This window comes from Talpa europaea, assembly GCF_964194135.1.
Source record: "Talpa europaea genome assembly, chromosome: 10".
Taxonomy (NCBI): domain Eukaryota; kingdom Metazoa; phylum Chordata; class Mammalia; order Eulipotyphla; family Talpidae; genus Talpa; species Talpa europaea.
Window position 1 is genome coordinate 96935913 of NC_140077.1, and position 20028 is coordinate 96955940.

Sequence of the window (20028 nt, forward strand, 5' to 3'; positions counted from 1 at the left end):
TAATGTTACTTCGGATCATTTTGATCCTTTCAGAGTTACTTTTATGCTTTATTAGGGCAAATCCAGGTTTTAATGCTTATTTGGTCCCACTTAGTTAAACACTTCTGAAGACCCCCCACCTTCCCCCCAGTGCCTCATTAATTTTTAAGTTACTCTGGCTGAGGGAGCCCTATTTTGAACCCTGATAAACTTTCTGGGGGTTCTTTTTTAGGCCTTGTGGTCAGGTCACTGTTCAAACAAATTCTAAGTGATTCCTCTGTAGATTTTTCAAGCTTTCTCTCTGCACTCTGCTCATAAATTCTGGCTGCTTTGGTTTTCTCTAAACCTTCGGTGAGATTGCGGTTCTGTTAATGTCTATTATATGGTGCAATGTCTATTACTGGAGCAAGGATTGACAAATACTTTCTACAGGGGCCTAAATGGTAAATATTTTCCACCTGTCTCAACTGTTCAACCCTGTTATTAAGTGAAAGCAGCCAAAGATAATATATAAACAAATGAGCATGGCCAGGTTCAATAAAACATTATTGACATTACAGAAACAGGTTAGTGGGCCACGGTTTTAACTAAATATAAAGTTTGCCTTTATATTTCCAAATTATTGGATGTTTGAAATATATTCAGCTCTTTTCATTATAGAGGTAATATAATTATAACTATATTTGTACCTTTTTCTTTCAAATTGTGTGATTAGTTTGAGTCATACTAATCAAAAGAAATTATAGTCAGTTCCTCCATAAAATGCCTCACAATGCAAGAGCTGAAATATTTCAAGAATGTCAGAGCTAATAATAATTTGTTCACTTAATGTATTTTAATTATTAATTACTGTTTATATATGTTATGGATTTTTTGCTTCGTGAAAGTGGTATAGACATCTTTTGACTGTCTGATTGTATCCTATTAGGTTTATTATAGCACAAAAGAAATAGAGCAAGTATGTGACTAGAGTATTTCTGGTAGAGATAGATCAGTAAAACTTATGTTATTCTGACTAGCACCATCAACTACCATTTCACCCCACAAAAGAAAGCAGCTGTTCCACCTTAGGATGAAACCTGGGTACTGACAGTATGTAGAAAGAAGGGGTTGGAGAAAATGTCCATTTATAGTGTATTGTAAATCCTTTGGCATTTATTGATAGTATTTAAGTTTAACAAAGATAAAAAACAGTATAATAAGTTTTCTTAGCAAAAATTTGATTATCTCTTTTAAGAGCTGCCTATATGTTGCACAATTTGGCAGTCAGAGTGTTACTGAAACTGTTGTGTTGGTACTACATAGTTGGGCAGTTGACTGAAGTTCTAACCGAGGATCTTTTTAACTAAATTAGAAGGTTCTTTTGTAAGAGTAATAACGTTTTTTCATTGTGAAATAACATTTTTATTGATCTTAGGGAATATTCTTATTTTTCTCTTTAAAGAGGAAGGAAGGTTTTTGTCGGTTTGTAAGACCATGACCCAGTTGATGGGTTACACTAATTCAAGACTTGCCTGGAGTTCACTCTTAGGACTGATGTGTGGTTAATGTCTTTGCCTTTAAAAAGCATCTTATGGTTAAATTAATTGCAAAAGTAAAGTGTTCTTGAGTATTCTCAGCTTTCATTAATAGTTTGTGTTAAAGCCAGTGTCCAGGAATAGAAATGAAATGCTTTTATATTTCAACTTGCCCCTCCTTGAGGCAGCAGCCCATGTGTATGTTTTTGTGTGCATGTGTGTTTAAATAATTAAGATCATTGTTTTCACCCACCTATTTCCCTGCTTTTCATGATTGCTCAACAGCAAGGCTAGTTGAGCTAGTCAGATATCTTAATAAGGTATGACAGTTCATCTATCTAACAGGGAGTTGTGACTTTTTAAATTTAAGTGAATGCAACATTTTGGACCTGGTGAAAAGATAAAATGATTTACATACTAAGCCAGCTCTGCCCATTAGTCCATTGACTGAACAGGAGAATGACTCTGGTATTGGTGTCAGGTGTGAGCATTTTACCAAGCCAAGAGCATATTCTAGAGTTCAAAGATGGCTGGTTTTGGTACAGCCTGGCTTTATATTCAAATTGACTGGTTTTATTTGCTGTGTTACATAGAAATTACAAACTATCAATGCTGTAGGAAACATTGGCTGGAATGGACTTATAAGAGACGGAATTGATGTCTCCAAAGTGATGCCTGTCAGGGATTTAAAGTTAATTTTTACTGTGGATGATTTTTGCCTTATTCCCTTATTTTTTTTCTAAAGATTTATTTATTTATGCGTACAAGAGCTGGGGTATAGATCAGAGGTGCAGGGAGGGGGCTGTGGGGTGGTGAGAGGATTTGCCAGAGACAGAGTGGGGAACAGAACAGGCAGACTAACTGAAATACACTGCTGAGGGGAGCAGCGAGTGAGACAGGAGAGGTCTGCCTCGCCATGTGGGTTGCTCCCTGGTGGGCCAGGGATCAAACTCATGCTGTAGAGGCTTCATATTGCTTCATAGTGTGGTGCTTAACTCCTTGCACCACCAGGGAGGCCCTGTTTTTTAATACTTTACTGTGTTCACTACAGAAGTCAGTTCAGAACAGAGCATCTAACGGAATGATTTCTAAATACTGATATTTGTATATACAGAGCAGCTCAAGACACTCGATCCTTTATCTGTTACATATGCACTCAGTAAAACTCTAAATTAATTTTTTATTCCTGATACCAACCACGGTGGACTGTCTGGGCCAAGGTTTTTAATTTGGAACTGGTATAGTGCTATGACAAACTTATATGCAAAATATATGCAAGTTTTTGTGTATTTAAATATATGCAGTTTATTGGGGAAATGTATAACTTTCAGTACATTCTCAAAGAGTTCCAGAAAGGTTAAAGTGCTAGCCAAAGACTGTGGACTTGGAAAAATCACAGCAAGAAAATTATAAAATGCATTGCTGAGCAGATTACTGATAAGATACATTCTTGGTCAGTAAAATTTTAAATTTAAGTTATTTAGTTAATACTTTGTAGTGAAGGACTTGTCAGTGGTGAGTCGTATACAGCATAATGACTTTATCTTAACCCCCAGTTCTGTAACTTAGAATTTTTTTCTTAGGAAAGTGGCTTTGATGTCAAAAAGCAAGGAAAAAACACTGATCGTTTTATTTGAACTTGACTGTGAAATTAGTACCAACTTTGGGTGTGAAGTGACTGATTCTAAACAGCCCCTGTATGTGTTTGAGAGCCACCAGAGGAGCTTTTCCTATCAAAAGGGAATAGCACAAAGAATTTCTAGCATACTTGTGTTCTTTGTGCAAGCTTTTGTTTGAGAAGCCATTATTAATTTATGACTGTTAGAATTCCATCTGAAATTATTTTTACATTTAAAGTTTCCCTCCATTTTAGTTTTATCAGCCTTAATTTTATCAGCCATCTTTGGGTTTGCATAAACAAGCTCATGAAAGGTTTATAGGAAAGAATATTAGTAAGAAAAAAATTTAATGGTGCTATCATAGAATGTTTCACAAATTGTTAATTTCTTTACATTTACAAATTTGGTAAAATATTAGTAAATTATCTATTTGATAGAATAATTTCATTTTTATTCTGGAGCAGAATTTCATTATTTATTAATTTATTTTGGTGAACCAAAATAACCATGAAAGATTTATTTTTCATCACAGATTTTTGATACATAGACTTGGACTATGTTGGGGGAAATGTGCTTAGTTCTGAAACTCTTGTGAAAAAAACTAATGTATTCTTTTGTTTCAATTATACAGCAGATATAATTTCTACAGTAGAATTTAATCATTCTGGAGAATTACTAGCAACTGGCGATAAAGGTGGTAGAGTTGTCATCTTTCAACAGGAGCAGGAGGTAAGTGTTTGATACCTAAATTTCAGCTTGCTCCTGGGACTGGCGCTTGTGTTGCATTGGAGAATCTCATCAGGGGATGAGATTTTAAAAAGAAATATGTCCGATGTATAGCTTGCTCTGGTTTTTCTAGTGTTGTGTGTATGTGCATTGTGTATGTGTGTGTTGTTTTCTTTAAAAACACACTGCTTTGATTAGACAAAGATTTGACTAGAGAAAGGGATGAGAAGTGTAGAATAATCCAAGATTCTAACTGATTTTGAATCCTTGGTCTTACTTTTTTTCCCCCTTAGAAATCCATACAATAAAATGCTTTGACCTCTTCTCAATGTTTAGTTTGCCTTGTGTAATTAGGGGGTAAGAAGCTAAAGAAAAAGCCTCTAATTACTTTTACATGAATTCACACTAATGCTGTTGAAATTTAAATATAAGGATTTTAAATAATAGTTGCATATATGTGCCTCTAATGTAATGGATGAGCTCTGAACCTATTTTAAAGTGGAGTTTATTTGAAAATTGCTTTCTCTTCTCTTTGAAGAAGGGAATTTCTCATTGTAGGGTCTGTAATTAAAATGATTTTCCTTTTGTTTTGGGTATAACATAGGCACACTTCTAAATCTGTTGGCAAATTTCTCACTAAATTTTTTTTGCTAAACTTTTATCACATTAGATTTTCCTTTACTCTCTCCCTTCACTTAGAAATCAAAGTTAAATCCTTAAAATAATTTGTTTTGAAATATTTTGCCCCTATCTTTAATATATTTTAAAAGATTTAAAAGCAATGTGGACAAATTGCAGGAATTTACAAATAGTTGTCTAAATAATAACAGAGTTAGGTTTTAAAGGATTGTGAAATTCCTTAAATAAGCAAAGAATCTAGTAATAATACTACTACTTTGCACTTCTATAGCGCCTTTGACCTGAGGATCTCAAAGTGCTTTACAAACACTAATGAATTAATCCTCACAGCACCCCAGTGAGGTAGGTAATTTAATTTTAAAAGAAATGATTAAGTGTCTGATTAGAAAGTGCACAAACACTGAGTATGTCTCCTTTTATTATTTTTTTGGTTAGAAGAAAACATGAAAAGGCTCAGGTTTTTCTTGACCAAAAAATGTTCTTGTGGGGGAGGGGCAAAGTCAGTTTTTCTGTTCCTATTTTCAGGCAGCTAAAATCTTGACCATAGGAATCTTGTAATATTTGGAGTTGAAATGGACCTTAAAATGTCCTATTATTTACAAATGAAAGTCAAGACATGAATATAGCACTTGATTACTTAGTGGCAGAACTGACAGAATCCAGAACTTTTGAAATAATCGTCTTTTCAGTGTTCTTTGGGGCCTTTCATGTTAAGAAACCAAAATGTTAGTGCTGATTTTGTTATTCAGAATTTAGAGCTTATTTTCTCATAGGAATTCTCTGCCCTTGAATTTATTTTTTGCTGAAAGTTAGTTAACACTGTGTACCTTGCTTTTGTTTTAGACATACTTGGGAAAAAAACATTTAAAATTAATTTTGCTTACTAAGCAATTCCAATCTTAAAAAATAACAAATGCATGGGTATTGCCAATTAAAAGCTAATTTAGAAATATTTTGCTTGAGAATGAGGTTATTTTTCGCCTTCTGTAGATGTTGGTTATTAAGTCAAAACTGAATCTGAGAAAGAACATTACTCATCAAATGGAGATGTTTCCTTTAATATGGGTTTGATAAATGCAGTCAAACAATATTTTTCTAAAGGTTGTCTAATTAATTGGAATTAAAGGTCTAACTTGGGAGTTAGTGAAACTGCTCAAACCTTTTACTTGTATCAAAAAATTAGACCAAAAGTTAAAGAATAATCATTTCCTTTGATTTGTTTCTGAAATTCTCAAGGACTAATATTAATATCCATAATCTTACAAGAAATTAGCAAAATGATTGTTTGAGAAGAGCCACTAGTACGAAGAAAGGAAATCCTTCTTTATATGATCATTCTTCTTAACTGTATTTAAGAATTCAAGACAGATGCATTATCTAGAACCTCAGGCTAGTAGCACGTATTTAAATAATTATTGTAAATATCAGTACTATATTTTTGTGTGATAGATTATTTTTCTCCCCTGAACCTTGATCTTGTTAATAATTTGGTGTGTTTCACCTAATTTATTTTCCACATATTTAAACCCCATCTTAAAGTAGAGCTTCTAACATCGGCTCTCTTCACTCTTCAGAACAATCATTGTCTGTATCATTGATTATAAATGCATGTATCTTATACCTAGAGAGACACCTTTATTTCAGGACCTAACATTTTGGATTAGATGTTATGCATTCATATCTCTATAAAGTAGTGTTGGGGCCTCCCCTGGTGGCACAGGCAGTTGAGCACCACGCTGTGAAGCTGCCCGCAGCCTCTGCAGCACCAGTTCGATCCCGGCTGGCCGGCGAGCGTCCCACATGGTACGGCAGACCTCTCCTGTTGCGCCCACTGCTCCCCTCAGCAGTGTATTTGGTCAGTCTGCCTGTTCTGCTCCCCGCTCTGTCTCTGGTGAATCCTCTTGCCCTCCCGCGCATTTGGCCTATACCCCGGTTCTTGTATAAATAAATAAATCTTTAAAAAATAATAAAGTAGTGTTAGAGTTTGGAAAGTAGAAGATAATTTTTTGAAATGATATTTTCCTAAATTTTATGTAAATCTCAGGCAGTCTGTATATCAAGGCTTATAATGATTAGTTTAGTGGCAAAGCTCTGGAATTAGAACTTGGGTCTCTGAATGTCAGTCCAGTTTCTGCTAACAGCCACAACTATTATGCATAATTTTCCAGTGTACTCTGGTTCCTATTTGAGTGAGCATTTCTTAGTCTCTGAGAATGATGCTGTGTTTGCCAAACATAAGTGGCACTTTACACTATTATGGCTGTAGCCTCTCACCCAGTGGCAGGATTCATTGCTTCACTTCACTGGAGAATATACTTCCACTCTTTTTTGGCCCTTATGAAGCAAAAGTCATATAGTAGCAATTTTAGCCCCACCTTTCTTTCTCACTTTAATCTTCTAAAGCAGCATGTCTCCTTCCTGTCATCCCGTTAGTATCTTTTGTTGCCTGTCCATCTGTTCCCCAATCAAAATACCAGTAAACTGAGTAGCTATTTAGAGGGTCTTCATTCAGTTAGAATATATCTGCCTGGTGAGTCTATAACTTTTGGGGGGCAGAGAGGACTGTCTAATAGTATTTTTACAACTAACATATTTGAGTAGTTTTCTATTTAGACAATTTATCATAGAAGCAGGGCCTATAGCGAATTGAGATATAAAGGTTAAAATGAATTTCCTGAGGCACACCCATCACCGGGTCATTAAGAGTCTAAAATTTGGTATCTAATCCAGTGTTCTTCCCAACATGTCCTGAAATAGGTAAAATCCATTTTACTAATTTTCTTAGCTTATATAGAATAGTTTTTGACAAGTAAGTGGTGGGATATATTCTTTCTCATTAATGAAAAATAGCAACATAGGTTTTCTTGGAAGATTCTAAGTGACTGTTAGCATAGATGGTAGTTGTCTTTTCCAGGACTACTGGTAACTTTCTAGGATTCTTTGCTTTCTCATTTGTTTTTGTTCCTAATGTGGTATTCTCAGAAATCCTTGACAATACGGAAGAAACCTCAGAAAGCATGATAAACATAAATGATGAATCATATTGTTAATATGATTGTGTATTCTCTTTATAAGTGACTGGAAAGGCTACGATGGGGCTGCAAATCAAGATTTGGTTTAAGAGAATTCAATTTCATTTATACATTTATACGCAATTGAATTGATTTAGTTTCATGTTTAAGTGAAGGAATACAACCTTTGGTTTTTAGGGTGATGTGGCAGCATTCACATAACATGGTACTGGCAGTATACTATTCAGAATAGCAAATTTAGAAATGTAAGTGAGGATAGTTAAAGGGATTGAGGCATATCTAGCCAGAAGACAAAACTATGAAGACTCTGAACTGGAAATGCATGTGGAAAAAAAGATTTGTTTTTTCTGTATATGGAAATAAATATACAAGAGCTACATGCCCATTGTGAAGATTATTATAGAAACAGTACATGGGAAGTTTAAAGAAACACCATATCGTTTCTGAATCAAAGCACTGTAAAATAAGATTCCTCTCTAAGCTACCTTGTCTTATCTTCATACTTTAAGGTTATGCTTTTCAGAGTATAAAATACTAAACTCACTTGGAACATTATTTAAAATGAAAGTTCCTAGACTATGACCCAAGATTACTAAATCAGAATTTCTGGAGGCCTGATAGAAAATGTAAAATTCAGATACCAGGATAATGATAAAAGCTCTGATATACAGCTTCAAGTTAAGATATTTGAAATTTAAATACTTTAAAATACTTTTAAAGAGTTTTTCCAGAATAGATCATACATGTAGAAATGTGTATAGAATCATGAAAGTGTATAGTTTCATGATTTATCAGAAAAGAAACACACTTGTGTAATTATCTACTGGGTCAAGAAATGGGGTGTTACTCATGCTCCAGAAGCCAGTCTTCTAACACTCAGTTTAACTGAGAGGCTTAAAACATGTAATAATTGGAGACTTAACAGTAAGTGTTGTTTCTGACCATTTTGCTTAGTATATATTTATATAGATAAAGTATGTGCATTTTTATTGCTATATAATGGTCTTCTGTATTGCTATATCATATTTATATTATGTTGTAGATGGCAGGCGTATTGGTTGTTAGACACCTCAGTAAAAAGTGATTCTGCCATGAACAATAATATGCAAATTTTGTTTCACATTTTTAGCAATGCTTTGTATTGTCAGTCTATTTAAAATTTCAAACATTTTGGAGGTTGTGATTTTATCTTACTGTGAATTTAATCTGTACACTCTTGATTACACCACGGTTGAATATCTTTTATGTGTATTGGATATCATCTTTTGTCAAGTGCCTACTAAAATAAAATCTTTTATTTATACATGTTATCTTTGGGTTGCCTGTCATGTGGATATGAACACACACACAGAGTTTTATTTGTTGGAAAAAATCTTCCATTTTATGTCTTGCCTTTTCATATTTCCTAATGGTGGTTATTAGTACTAATACAATCCACCTCCAACTTTTGTTTTCCTTAGACTGCCTGCTTTTTCTGTGCTATATAAGAAATACATCTCTACTCCTGTTGCCTCTATTCCTGTTGTCTTCTTTTTTTTTTTTTTAAAGATTTGTTTATTTATGCATACAAGAACTGGGTACAGGCCAGAGATGGGGGGGGAGGAGAGGACCCACCAGAGACAGAGTGGGAAACAGAACAGGCAGACTGACTGAAACACACTGCTGAGGGGAGCAGCGGGCGAGACAAGAGAGGTCTGCTTCGCCATGTGGGTTGCTCCCTGTCCGGCCAGGGATCGAACTCGTGCTGCAGATGCTGCGGTTTGCTTCATAGTGCCGTGCTTAACCCCTTGCGCCACCAGGGAGGCCCTATTCCTGTTGTCTTTTATAGAACCGTGCTAATAATTTCTAGCTCCATGTGGCTATTCAAATTTTAGTTAAAATTACATAAAATATAAAGTTCACTTCTTGGTCATAATGGTCACATTTCAGGTCTTCAATAACCAGATGTAACTTAGTGACTACCATATTGGACAGCAAAGGAATAGATTACTTTGATTACTGCAGAAAGCTTTCTTAGTGTTATCCTTGAATCTAATTACTGAACATTAACGTTTATATTTCTGACTCACATGGACTTAGTTTACAGGGTGGTTTGAGGTAGTGGGGGTCAAGGTTTGTTTTATTACACACGATAGTCAATTGACCAAAATGCATTTAGTGAAAAAGATTACCTTGGCTTAGCAAGACTGCCTTTGTTTTAATTCAGACTGTTTCTGGGCCATTTATTTTTATTCCTTGGTATATTTGTCAATGCTTGTACAAATACCACTCTACTCTGTTTTAAAACCTGGTCATGATATAGTATGCTTGATAATATTTTTGGATTCTCTTTCTTGTGTCCATGTTGAAAATACGCAGTTTCGTTTTTGTAGTTTTTTTCATGTATGTGGTGAATGCTATGTCTCATAGCTCATATTTATTTACTGAGGCACATTTTCAAGATCTACCTTGCTGTCTGTGCTTATAACTCATTTCTTCTAATTTCTGCACCATACTCCACCTACCAGCTTAATTCCAACCTCCCTTTACCACACCAGCACCACCTTTTATTCTTATTTGCTGTTACTATTACTTATTTAGAAAATCTTTATTGACTGCGTGGTACATGCGCTTATTACAGGTGTTGGGGATAAAGTACTTCTAAATTCATTATAGAATATGTTGTACAAATAGATTGTATGGTTAAAAAAATATATTTTCTCTTAGAAATCATAAAGGCAAACTAAGGAAAAAACTTTAAGAAAACCCAAATGGAGGCATTTTTGAATGTATCGGTTTCTCTGATTATAGGCATTTTCAAAGCAAAAATGAAGTCTTTGACTTCTTGTTCAATTGGTGTAATGTAGTAGTACTCTATAGTAGTGATGAAGACATGGGGTTATATTTCCTTTTTTCGTATTTGCTCACTTACTTTGTTCATGCAGAGGACAACACGGTCATAATCATTCTAATGCAAACACGTCTCTCCAAGTTTTAGGGAAAGTCCCACTGCTGAAGACTCCAGCTCTCTGAAGTTTGCTAAATCATGCATCGGGTTTAATGGTCTTTTCTGTTTGTTTCCATTGCTGTCACGTCTGCTGTTACTGTTGTTCTTGTCTATTTGTTTCAGTGGAAAATGGATGCTAATACACGAGCCCAGCCTGCCATCTTTAACATTTTTAGATAGACTTTTCAGAAACAGTGCATTTTGAAAGCCATTAGAACTGCCAGACACTTCCATGATGTTGTTTCTGAATCACATAATAAATCATGATTAGATCCTTGTAGTTATTCTTGAAATTTTAGGAAGTTTTTCAGTTTTAGAAAATACATGTTTGTGCTTCTCTTTACTTAGAGTCAAATATAGTATGAACCACAGAGACCTAGTTTTTGCATGTAATGTGTGCTCATCCTTTACCTGAATTATAGACCTTAAATCAGTTTTTACTTTGACTAAAGTTTCACATATACAAATTACATGAGGGTAGAGATTGTGTTATTAAATTTCTCTATCCCCGTTGGGCTTAACATACATAGTATTGTATGTTTAAGTTTGAAACACAGCTTTCATATTAAAAAATTGAATTGCTGGGGGTTTTTTGGTGGTTTTCTTGGGGAGTGTAATGACAAACCTATCAAAGATAGTAATTTCAGGTGGAAGATTTATGGAATTCTAAATTGATGCTTATTGTATATATATTTAATGGATTAAGTTATTTTAATTGCATGTAAGAGTATGGTACTGAGACTAAGGTTCTGCATTTCATTCTTATCTATATCCCCAGTGAGGAGTACTGCAGTATGCTCTGCATTCTTAATGTTGGCAAATCCATCCAATAATAATTCATGCTGCTATCAGAGGGTCCAAATATAATTATAACCATGAAGGATCAATTGAAATAATGAAGCTATTGGGGGTGGGGAATAAAACATGCTTTAAAGATGATGATTCACTAAGATTTTATTTTGATAAGAGAAATAATGCTAGCTCTAATGGGTTATGCTTATTATCGTGTACTCTTAAACATTTCATTTGACAGTTCACTTTTACTCAGATATTTGACTATCAGTAATACCTTTCATTTAAACTATTTTCCCATAGGTTCTTCTCTGAACTAGATTTTTAATGTTTTTGATGGGAAGATTCTTAATCATGTAGTAGTTTAAAAAGTGAAATTCTGAACATGACTATTATTTTAAGTTTATTTAAATAAACTTTATTTAAGTTCACAGTTTCTTTAGCTAGTGACTTAAGGTATATTCACTTGTACTCAATGAAAGAAATCATCAGTGTGTGTTAGAGTCGTAAGAAGCCGAAGGGTTCTTACTTGAAGGGTAAGCAAGTTATGGATGGATTTGTGGGGTGAGGTTTGCGGTATTGCTGAATGTGGACAATAATATATAATAGAGCTCTATAACGGTAGTCTTGGGATAGGAGGGTTAGCACCCAACAGTGTCTTCATGTTTAGGAGAGCTCTTCTCTTAAGGAGTCTCCAGCGGTAAGATGACCTAAAAGCAGGCACCCGGAGTGAAGGAAAACATTACATAATATTAAGTAACTGACTGAGCATTGACTATAAAGTAGGCAGAGAAAGGTGTGTCTCAGCCAGATGTCTCTGACAAGCTTTTCTTATTTAATCTTTACTTTTTGGATAAGCTCCCTTATTATGGATGCCCAGATTTTTTTCAGTATTTCTGTACTGCTTAACATGTAACGAGAAGTTAATAATTAAATTGATCCTTATTTTAATCTCTTTCCTATTGAATTTGACTTACCACTAGGTTTTTTATTTTAGTTTCCCTTTCAATTAACCTTTATTTCTTTCTCGGATTTTTTTTTTTTCCAAAAAAAAAAAAAAAACAATAGAAAATCCTTGACTTAAGTTTTTGATTTTATAATGGTGCTAATGTGATCTATATTTAGTAGAGATTTTCTTTTGAATTTTGATCTTTTCCTGTGCTGCCGACGTGCAGTACATGTTTGAGTGATGCTGGGCCGTGGCAGCCAGCCACAGCTCGACAGTTCAGCCATGTGGTCAACAGCTGACCTGCGGTGGAGTCCTTTTCATTTACAGTGCAGCATTTAGTAAATTACATACACTATTTGACATTTGCAAGATAGGTTTTGTGTTAGGTCTTATTACCCAACTGTTGGCTATTGTGTTTGGTGGGCATATTTAAGATAGACTAGGCTAAGCTATATGTTCAGTAGGGCAGGAGTTTTAAATGTATTTTTGATTTAAAATATTTCAGACATGATGGGAGTTAACCCTGTTGTAAGTTGAGGAAGATATGAATAATTGTATGTAAGATGTAGATGAATTGGCCAAAATTTGTAAGGTCTGTTGAAAATTAATTACTTTTGATTGTTTGGAAATATTTTTTCAACAATGGTCCAAATATTTTTGTTTCCATTTTAGAACAAAATCCAGTCTCATAGCAGAGGAGAATATAATGTTTACAGCACCTTTCAGAGCCATGAACCAGAGTTTGACTACTTGAAAAGTTTAGAAATAGAAGAAAAGATCAACAAAATTAGGTGGTTACCCCAGAAAAATGCTGCTCAGTTTTTATTGTCTACCAATGGTAAGTGGATGTTTTTTCTTTTCACATGTCCACTATGTAGCTAACTCCTGTTCAGTATAATCCTTTTTTCAAAGAGGAATGTTAGTTAAAAGCTTTCTGCAAATAAGCATTTGGAAATATTTCTCCCTCAGAAAGAAAATAAACTCTTCTGTCTTCAATTTTTAATTCTCTTTTAGTATCAAAGAGATTCTCAGGTTTCAGTTTTCTTTTAGTGCACACCCAGTTTGTAGTGAAAAACAATAGATTATGACTAGATTCTGTTTCTGCTGTTTTGGGGCCTTAGTAGCCTTGGACAGGTTACTGGGTTGAAATTTCCTCATCCACAAACTAGCCAGTAACTTTAAAATTATAGTGTTGTTAAAGGTAGTAAATGCTGTAACTCCCAGGGTACAGGTTAAGTGCCTAATAAATATTAATTTCTCTGCCCCTCTTTTTGAAGTGTTCCAAACTCTACAAGGACAATTTCAAAGTATAAATACTAAATATTCTTTCAAAGGATGATCTCCACTTACGGATACTTTGTAGGAGAGCACTGTTCTTTCTTGACCCCTGTCTAGTAAGGATACAAACTCAAATTGACTGTTTTATATATCACTTTTAAAAACATCAAAAATATTTAAAAATATATTTTTTAAAATGCTGTTTTATATATTCTTGATATCTAGAAATTTTGTCTTGAAGGACTTGGGGATATATGCTTTTAATTGGTCAGTTTTTTTAGGCCCTGTACCGTAATTAGGAATTTGTAATGCAACTGGGAAAAGGTAGATTTAAACAGAGATATCCAGGTCTAAGACAGAATTTGTGGAGTCTTTAATAGAATCTGCTAGAATGTGTTGGGACCAAGAAAGATATTCCTTGTATTTTTATTATGAATAATAAGCTATCTTCACTGACTTTGTTCTCTTTTAAAAAGTAAATGCTGATGGGCCTCCCCGGTGGCACAGCGGTTGAGCGCTGGCTAGCGAAGCTGCCCGCAGCCTCTGCAGTGCTGGTTCGATCCCTGGCCACCGGGTGACGGTCCCACATGGCGCGCAGACCTCTCCTGCCACCTGCTGCTCCCCTCAGCAGTGAACTTCATCAGTCTGCCTGCTCTGCTCTCTGCTCTGACTCTGCTCTCACCCTCCCGTGCTTCTGACTGTACCCAGTGCTTATATAAATAAAGTATAAATAAATAAATAAATCTTTAAAAATTTTTTAAAAAAAGTAAATGCTGAGCTAATTCATATATATTTGTATGTATGCATAGACATGTATGTGACTATTTCTTTAAAGGCTGAGGACTTGGTTGTGACTTGATTTTAACATCAAATGGAATTATGAGTTGCATTAAATGTTATTCTGCATTTATTATTTGTAGAATAACTTATTTTACATAGAAATATATTTGTAGTATATTTCTATGTGGATTTTTTTTACTTACCTGATATTAGGAAATTTGTTTTTTATTAAGTCAGGTAAGAGACTTTATCCTTGGACTCTTATGAGGTGAGCTATGAAACGATGTGTTTAAGTATACTTTAAAATGTTCTCCTGTCCACTTATACTGGTCTTTTAAATTTTTTATTTTTGGGATGATTTTCTTTTCCCCCCAGATAAAACAATAAAATTATGGAAAATTAGTGAAAGGGACAAAAGACCAGAAGGGTATAACTTGAAAGAGGAAGATGGAAGGTACAGAGATCCTACTACAGTTACCACACTACGAGTAAGTACATAAGGAAAAGTTATTCTAATTGTGATGGATAGTGTATTCTATTTCATATTATATAATCTAGATCCTGCGCAACACTTGAATGTGAATAATTATAATCTGCCCCTCAGAAAGGTCTCAGTGTGGATAGGGGCAGTACACAAGGACTCAACATGGGACTGTGTTTTATATTGTGCCAACACCTTCTTTTGGTTTGAATGTCAGCTCTAACAGGATTAAGATTCAGAATTAATTTTCTTTGAAGACCAGAGAAATAGACCAGATCTTCTAGTGTAATAAAAAATGTACCAAGAGAGCAGCTCTCCTGCCCACCTGTGACTATGCAGGTGTTTCTCTTCACCAACCTTCTCCCTTTGCAAGCAACAGAGCCACTCTCCTCCCAAGGCTGCCTGCTTTAGTCTGTGCAAAAGTCCTTTACTTTTCTCTCCCTTTTATAATAAACCTGCCCTTTTGGATTTTTTTTCCCCAAAAAACATACCAAGAAATAAATGCTCTTGGCTAATTGCCTTTTTAACCACTTTAAATTTTCAACAAAAAGCTTTGTAAGGTTTTCAAGCAAAAGATTGAAACTAGCAACAAAAGATTGAAACTAGTTGAGAATCCTAATAGTAATGTTACCTGTACAAGAGGGTCTGATTGTTCATGTTCCTGCTTCCCATTTCAACACTTTAAAGGATCGACATCATTTGCTTTTTAAAATTATATCTTTGTAATATTACATTGTTTTATGTTCTCTCAAAAACTGGAGTAATTAAGTGTCATGAACCTTAACTGCTATTATAAACAGTAAACATTTTGTAATGGCTGTTTCTCATGTCTTTTTGACAGGTGCCAGTCTTTAGGCCCATGGATCTAATGGTTGAGGCCAGTCCTCGAAGAATATTTGCCAACGCTCATACATATCACATCAACTCAATTTCTATTAATAGTGATTATGAAACATATTTATCTGCAGATGATTTGCGGATTAATCTTTGGCATCTGGAAATTACAGACAGGAGTTTTAGTATCCATTTGGTTTCTTTGTGGTGTTTGGTAAATAAGACATGTTGTGTCCCTCCTGGATTTATTTTCATTTCTTCTTAATGTACTTTGATTCCTTTTTCTAATAATGTCTTAGAATTTTTATGCTATTTTTGCTTTGTTTATTAGTACTTTAACACTGGGGGATGTTATTTGATAAAGGGCATAATGTATTGATTTAACATTTGGATTTTGGAACTAAAAGGAATTCTCTATTGTAGTTCTATGAAAGTTGAATTTTTTTTAATAGTAGAGTTTTGTGTAAGGAAAAAAAAAAACCCCAACATCATGAAGTAGTGTGATAGTGGTCTTTTTATTCCTTTTGTAAATTGCGGTAATATTGATTGGCAGTACTGAATATGATTTCTGAGAACAGGGTCACAGCTCCTCAAGTGTTTTATCACCACACCACACCACACTTACCACCAAAACTTACCCATAGTTCTTCATGGACCATTGGGCCCTCTCCTTACTTTGTTCCCACCCTCCGTTCTTCCTCCTCCTGTAGTGTCCTCAGTTTTGCAGTTGTATTTCTAGGGTTTGCTTTGGTTTAGTTTTGTCACTTTTGTTTCTCTATATTTCATGTATGAGTGAAATCATCAGGTGTTTGTCTTTCTCCTTCTGACTTCATTTCGCATAATTCCTTCCAGTTCCATTCATGTTGTCACAAGTGGCAAAAGTAATTGTTGTTTTTCTTTTCTTTTTTTTTTTTTTTTTTTTAAATAACTGAGTAGTATCCCATTGTGTACATACACCACTCCTCCTTAATCCACTCCTCTGTCATTGGGCAGTTAGGTCTCCATAACTTGCTATTGTAAATAGTGCTGCAATAAACTTAGAAGTGCAGGTTTCCTTTCAAATTAATGTTTTTGTGTCCTTTGGATAGATTCCTAGGAGTGGAATTGCTGGGTCATATGGTAGATCCATTTTCAGTAATTTGAGGGTCCTCCACACAGCTTTCCATAGTGGTTGGACTAGTCCAACCCCATTTTCTTTGTATTATCCTTCTGAAATTTTTCTGTGCATATGTTTGTGACTTGTGAACATATATACCTTGCCTACACGTAAATTATACACATACAAATATAGAAATGTATATAAACAGATTGTAAAGTATATTTTAAATTTTCTTGATAACTGTTAGCAACTTTTACTGCAGTGTGGATTTCTGAATAGGTAATCATTGACATGTCAGCACTTTATAGTAATTCATGCTTCACCAATAGTATATAAAAGATCCTGTTTTTCTATACCAGTTTATTCAGTGAAAAGTTCTTGTTGAAAAGTTTTGTTCAACTTGAGTTTTTTTAATCGTGAGTAGATGTGAGCGTTTTCCCACTTTTCATCAACCATTTATTTTTCTTCCACAGTTTTTTCTTTGGATTTGCAGTTATTCTTACTGAATATTTTGCGCTTTTTTTTTTTTAAGATTTATTTATACAAGAACTGGGATATAGTCAGAGGTGCAGGAGGGTGAGAGAATTCACCAGAGACGGGGGAGCAGAACAGGCAGGCGGACCAAAGACACTGCTGAGGGGTGCAGCAGGCAAGGCAGGAGAGGTCTGTGCGCCATGTGGGTTTCTCCCTGGCCAGCCAGGAATTGAACCCGTGTTGCAGAGGCTGCGGACAGCTTCACAGTGCAGTGCTCAACCCGCTACACCACCCTGGAAGCCCTATTTTGCTCATTTCTGAAGCACCTTTTTTTAATGTGAAATAATTGGCCCCCTCATTTGTTGTGTACTTTCCCACTTTTTGCCCCCATTAAGAATTTTTTGTTCTGTTATGTTTGGAGTGTTCACTGAGTTCTCTTAATATTTAGGAAGATAAGGACCTCCCCTAGTGGCGCAGGCAATTGAGTGCGGCTGTGAAGCTGTCTGCAGCCTCTGTAGCATAGGTTATATCACAGCCAGCTGGCGAGATACCCACATGGTACGGCAGACCTCTCTTGTCTTGCCTGCTGCTCCCCTCAGCAGTGTATTTCAGTCAGTCTGCCTGTTCTGTTCCCCACTCTGTCTCTGGTGAATCCTCTCACCCTCCCACACATCTGGCCTGTACCCTGGTTATTGTGTGCATGAATAAATAAATCTTTAAAAAAATATTTAGGAAGATAAGCTTATCAATCTTGATGCTTCTGAGCTTTGTATCAAAAGAGAAGGACCTCCATATTCTAAAGAAGTTTTTTAAATTTGCCCATGTTTTCTTCTAATATATATATTGTTTAAGCTTTAAAAGTTTTAATCATCCTGGAATTTATACTCATAAGGAATAGAATGCAGTTTACATTTAATACTTGTGCTTAAGTCTGTGAATTAATTTTAGATTTTAAGAAATGTAAGCTTATTTTCATCCATTTTTCTAAGTGGCAATTCCTTAATGAAATGCTATCTAGATATTGTGGATATCAAGCCTGCCAACATGGAAGAGCTGACAGAGGTGATTACAGCGGCAGAATTCCATCCAAATAGCTGTAACACATTTGTATACAGCAGCAGTAAAGGAACTATTCGGTTATGTGACATGAGGGCATCTGCCCTCTGTGATAGGCATTCTAAACGTAAGTAATTGCATATTTCTTTCAAAAGATAACATTTTCTGTTTGAAACTTGACTCAGACATGGTAACTACATTTACACAGTTGTACAAGTACCAAACCTCGGTGCCCAGGATCTACTGTATTTTTCGGTAATTGGGCTGACGCCACATGAGGCATCCTGGGTTATTCTACTGGAAAAACATAGAAGGCTCTTAGACGGCATGTGTGTTGAAATAGTGGACATACCTTTATAGCACTCTATTCTTTGGGGACTTGGTGTCGGGCTCTCTAACTCCATATTCAGCCGTTTTCGCTTTTCTCCCTAATTTAAGCTTCCTGGGAAGATTTCTTAGATTTCCTTGACTTAAAGCACTGGGTTAAAAAAAAAAATACAGGAATTACAGTATCCTTGTCTTCATGATGCCAATTATTTCTAAGTCATGAAGTTGGTATATGCCTCTTAATCAAAAATTTTTGCCTGGCCACTGAAAATGTAAATGATGGTGTGAATTTGGATGGTGCGGTGGGTGTGTCTTCTTGTGACAGTACAAAGTCAGTGAGGTAGATGCAAAATCTATCAATCTGGCTAGTGACTTGAAAATCAGAAGTCCTGGGTGAATCTAGTTATAATAAATTAGCATAGGGTTCTGCAAGTGTACTATATATACTTCATCTTCAACCTCAGTATGAAGTCAGTCTCTTTTAAGAAACTTTCAGGGATATTATGTTCATGCAGCTGGACAGATGTTCGTCACTTCTTTATTGGCCTGTCATTTTTAGTTCACTGTTAGAAAGTTTGTGAATGGTTATTTGAGCAAATGATTTGTCCAAGTCAGAATATTATACAAATTGTTTTGCTTTGTTTTGTTCTTTTCTTGTTTTTAGTGTTTGAAGAACCAGAAGATCCCAGTAACAGGTCTTTTTTTTCTGAAATCATCTCCTCTATTTCTGATGTAAAATTCAGCCATAGTGGTCGATATATGATGACTAGAGACTATTTGTCAGTCAAAATTTGGGACTTAAATATGGAAAACAGACCTGTGGAAACATACCAGGTATTTCCAGTTATTTCTTTCAATGCACATATATTCTATTTACTTTTACATATTTATAGAAAAATTTTGTATGTTAATACAGATGCAGTGTCTGTTCACTATTAGGTCTCTTCCTTCACAGATCCTTGAATATGTTGCTTTTCCTGAAGTTAAGGTTATATATACTTTTATAAATTTTATTGTCTGTTCAGTTTTGAGGTTAAAGTTGATTTTATTACCAATTTGATTGAATATTGGCAACTTTTCCCCCTGCTGCTATCTACATTTAAAGTGAGGAAGGAAGGGCCTCCCCGGTGGCGCAGCGGTTGAGCGCTGGGTTGCGAAGCTGCCCGCAGCCTCTGCAGTGCCGGTTCAATTCCCGGCTGCTCCCCGGCCACCAGAGGAGGGTCCCACATGGCGCGCAGACCTCTCCTGCCGCCCGCTGCTCCCCTCAGCAGTGTCCTTCGGTCCTTCTGCCTGCTCTGCTCCCTGCTCTGGCTCTGGTGGATTCTCTCACCCTCCCGCGCTTCTGACTGTACCCAGTGCATGTATAAACGAAACAGACGAACAAACAAATAAATAAAATAAAACATGCCTCTATAAAAGAAAAAAAAAAATAAAGTGAGGAAGGAAGAACACACTCTATT

At 35.4% G+C, this 20028-nt stretch overlaps 1 protein-coding gene across 1 annotated transcript in view; it reads left to right on the plus strand.

The window, feature by feature from the left end:
* Positions 1-20028, plus strand: part of PPP2R2A (protein phosphatase 2 regulatory subunit Balpha) — a gene marked incomplete at both ends in the record, with an annotated part of 67446 nt that overhangs the window by 41879 nt on the left and 5539 nt on the right. The window contains 6 exons of the mRNA XM_084245828.1: positions 3747-3844; positions 12912-13077; positions 14673-14785; positions 15620-15797; positions 18204-18368; positions 19233-19402. Coding sequence (XP_084101954.1) covers positions 3747-3844; positions 12912-13077; positions 14673-14785; positions 15620-15797; positions 18204-18368; positions 19233-19402 — 890 coding nt within the window. The remainder of the gene's footprint in view (positions 1-3746; positions 3845-12911; positions 13078-14672; positions 14786-15619; positions 15798-18203; positions 18369-19232; positions 19403-20028) is intronic.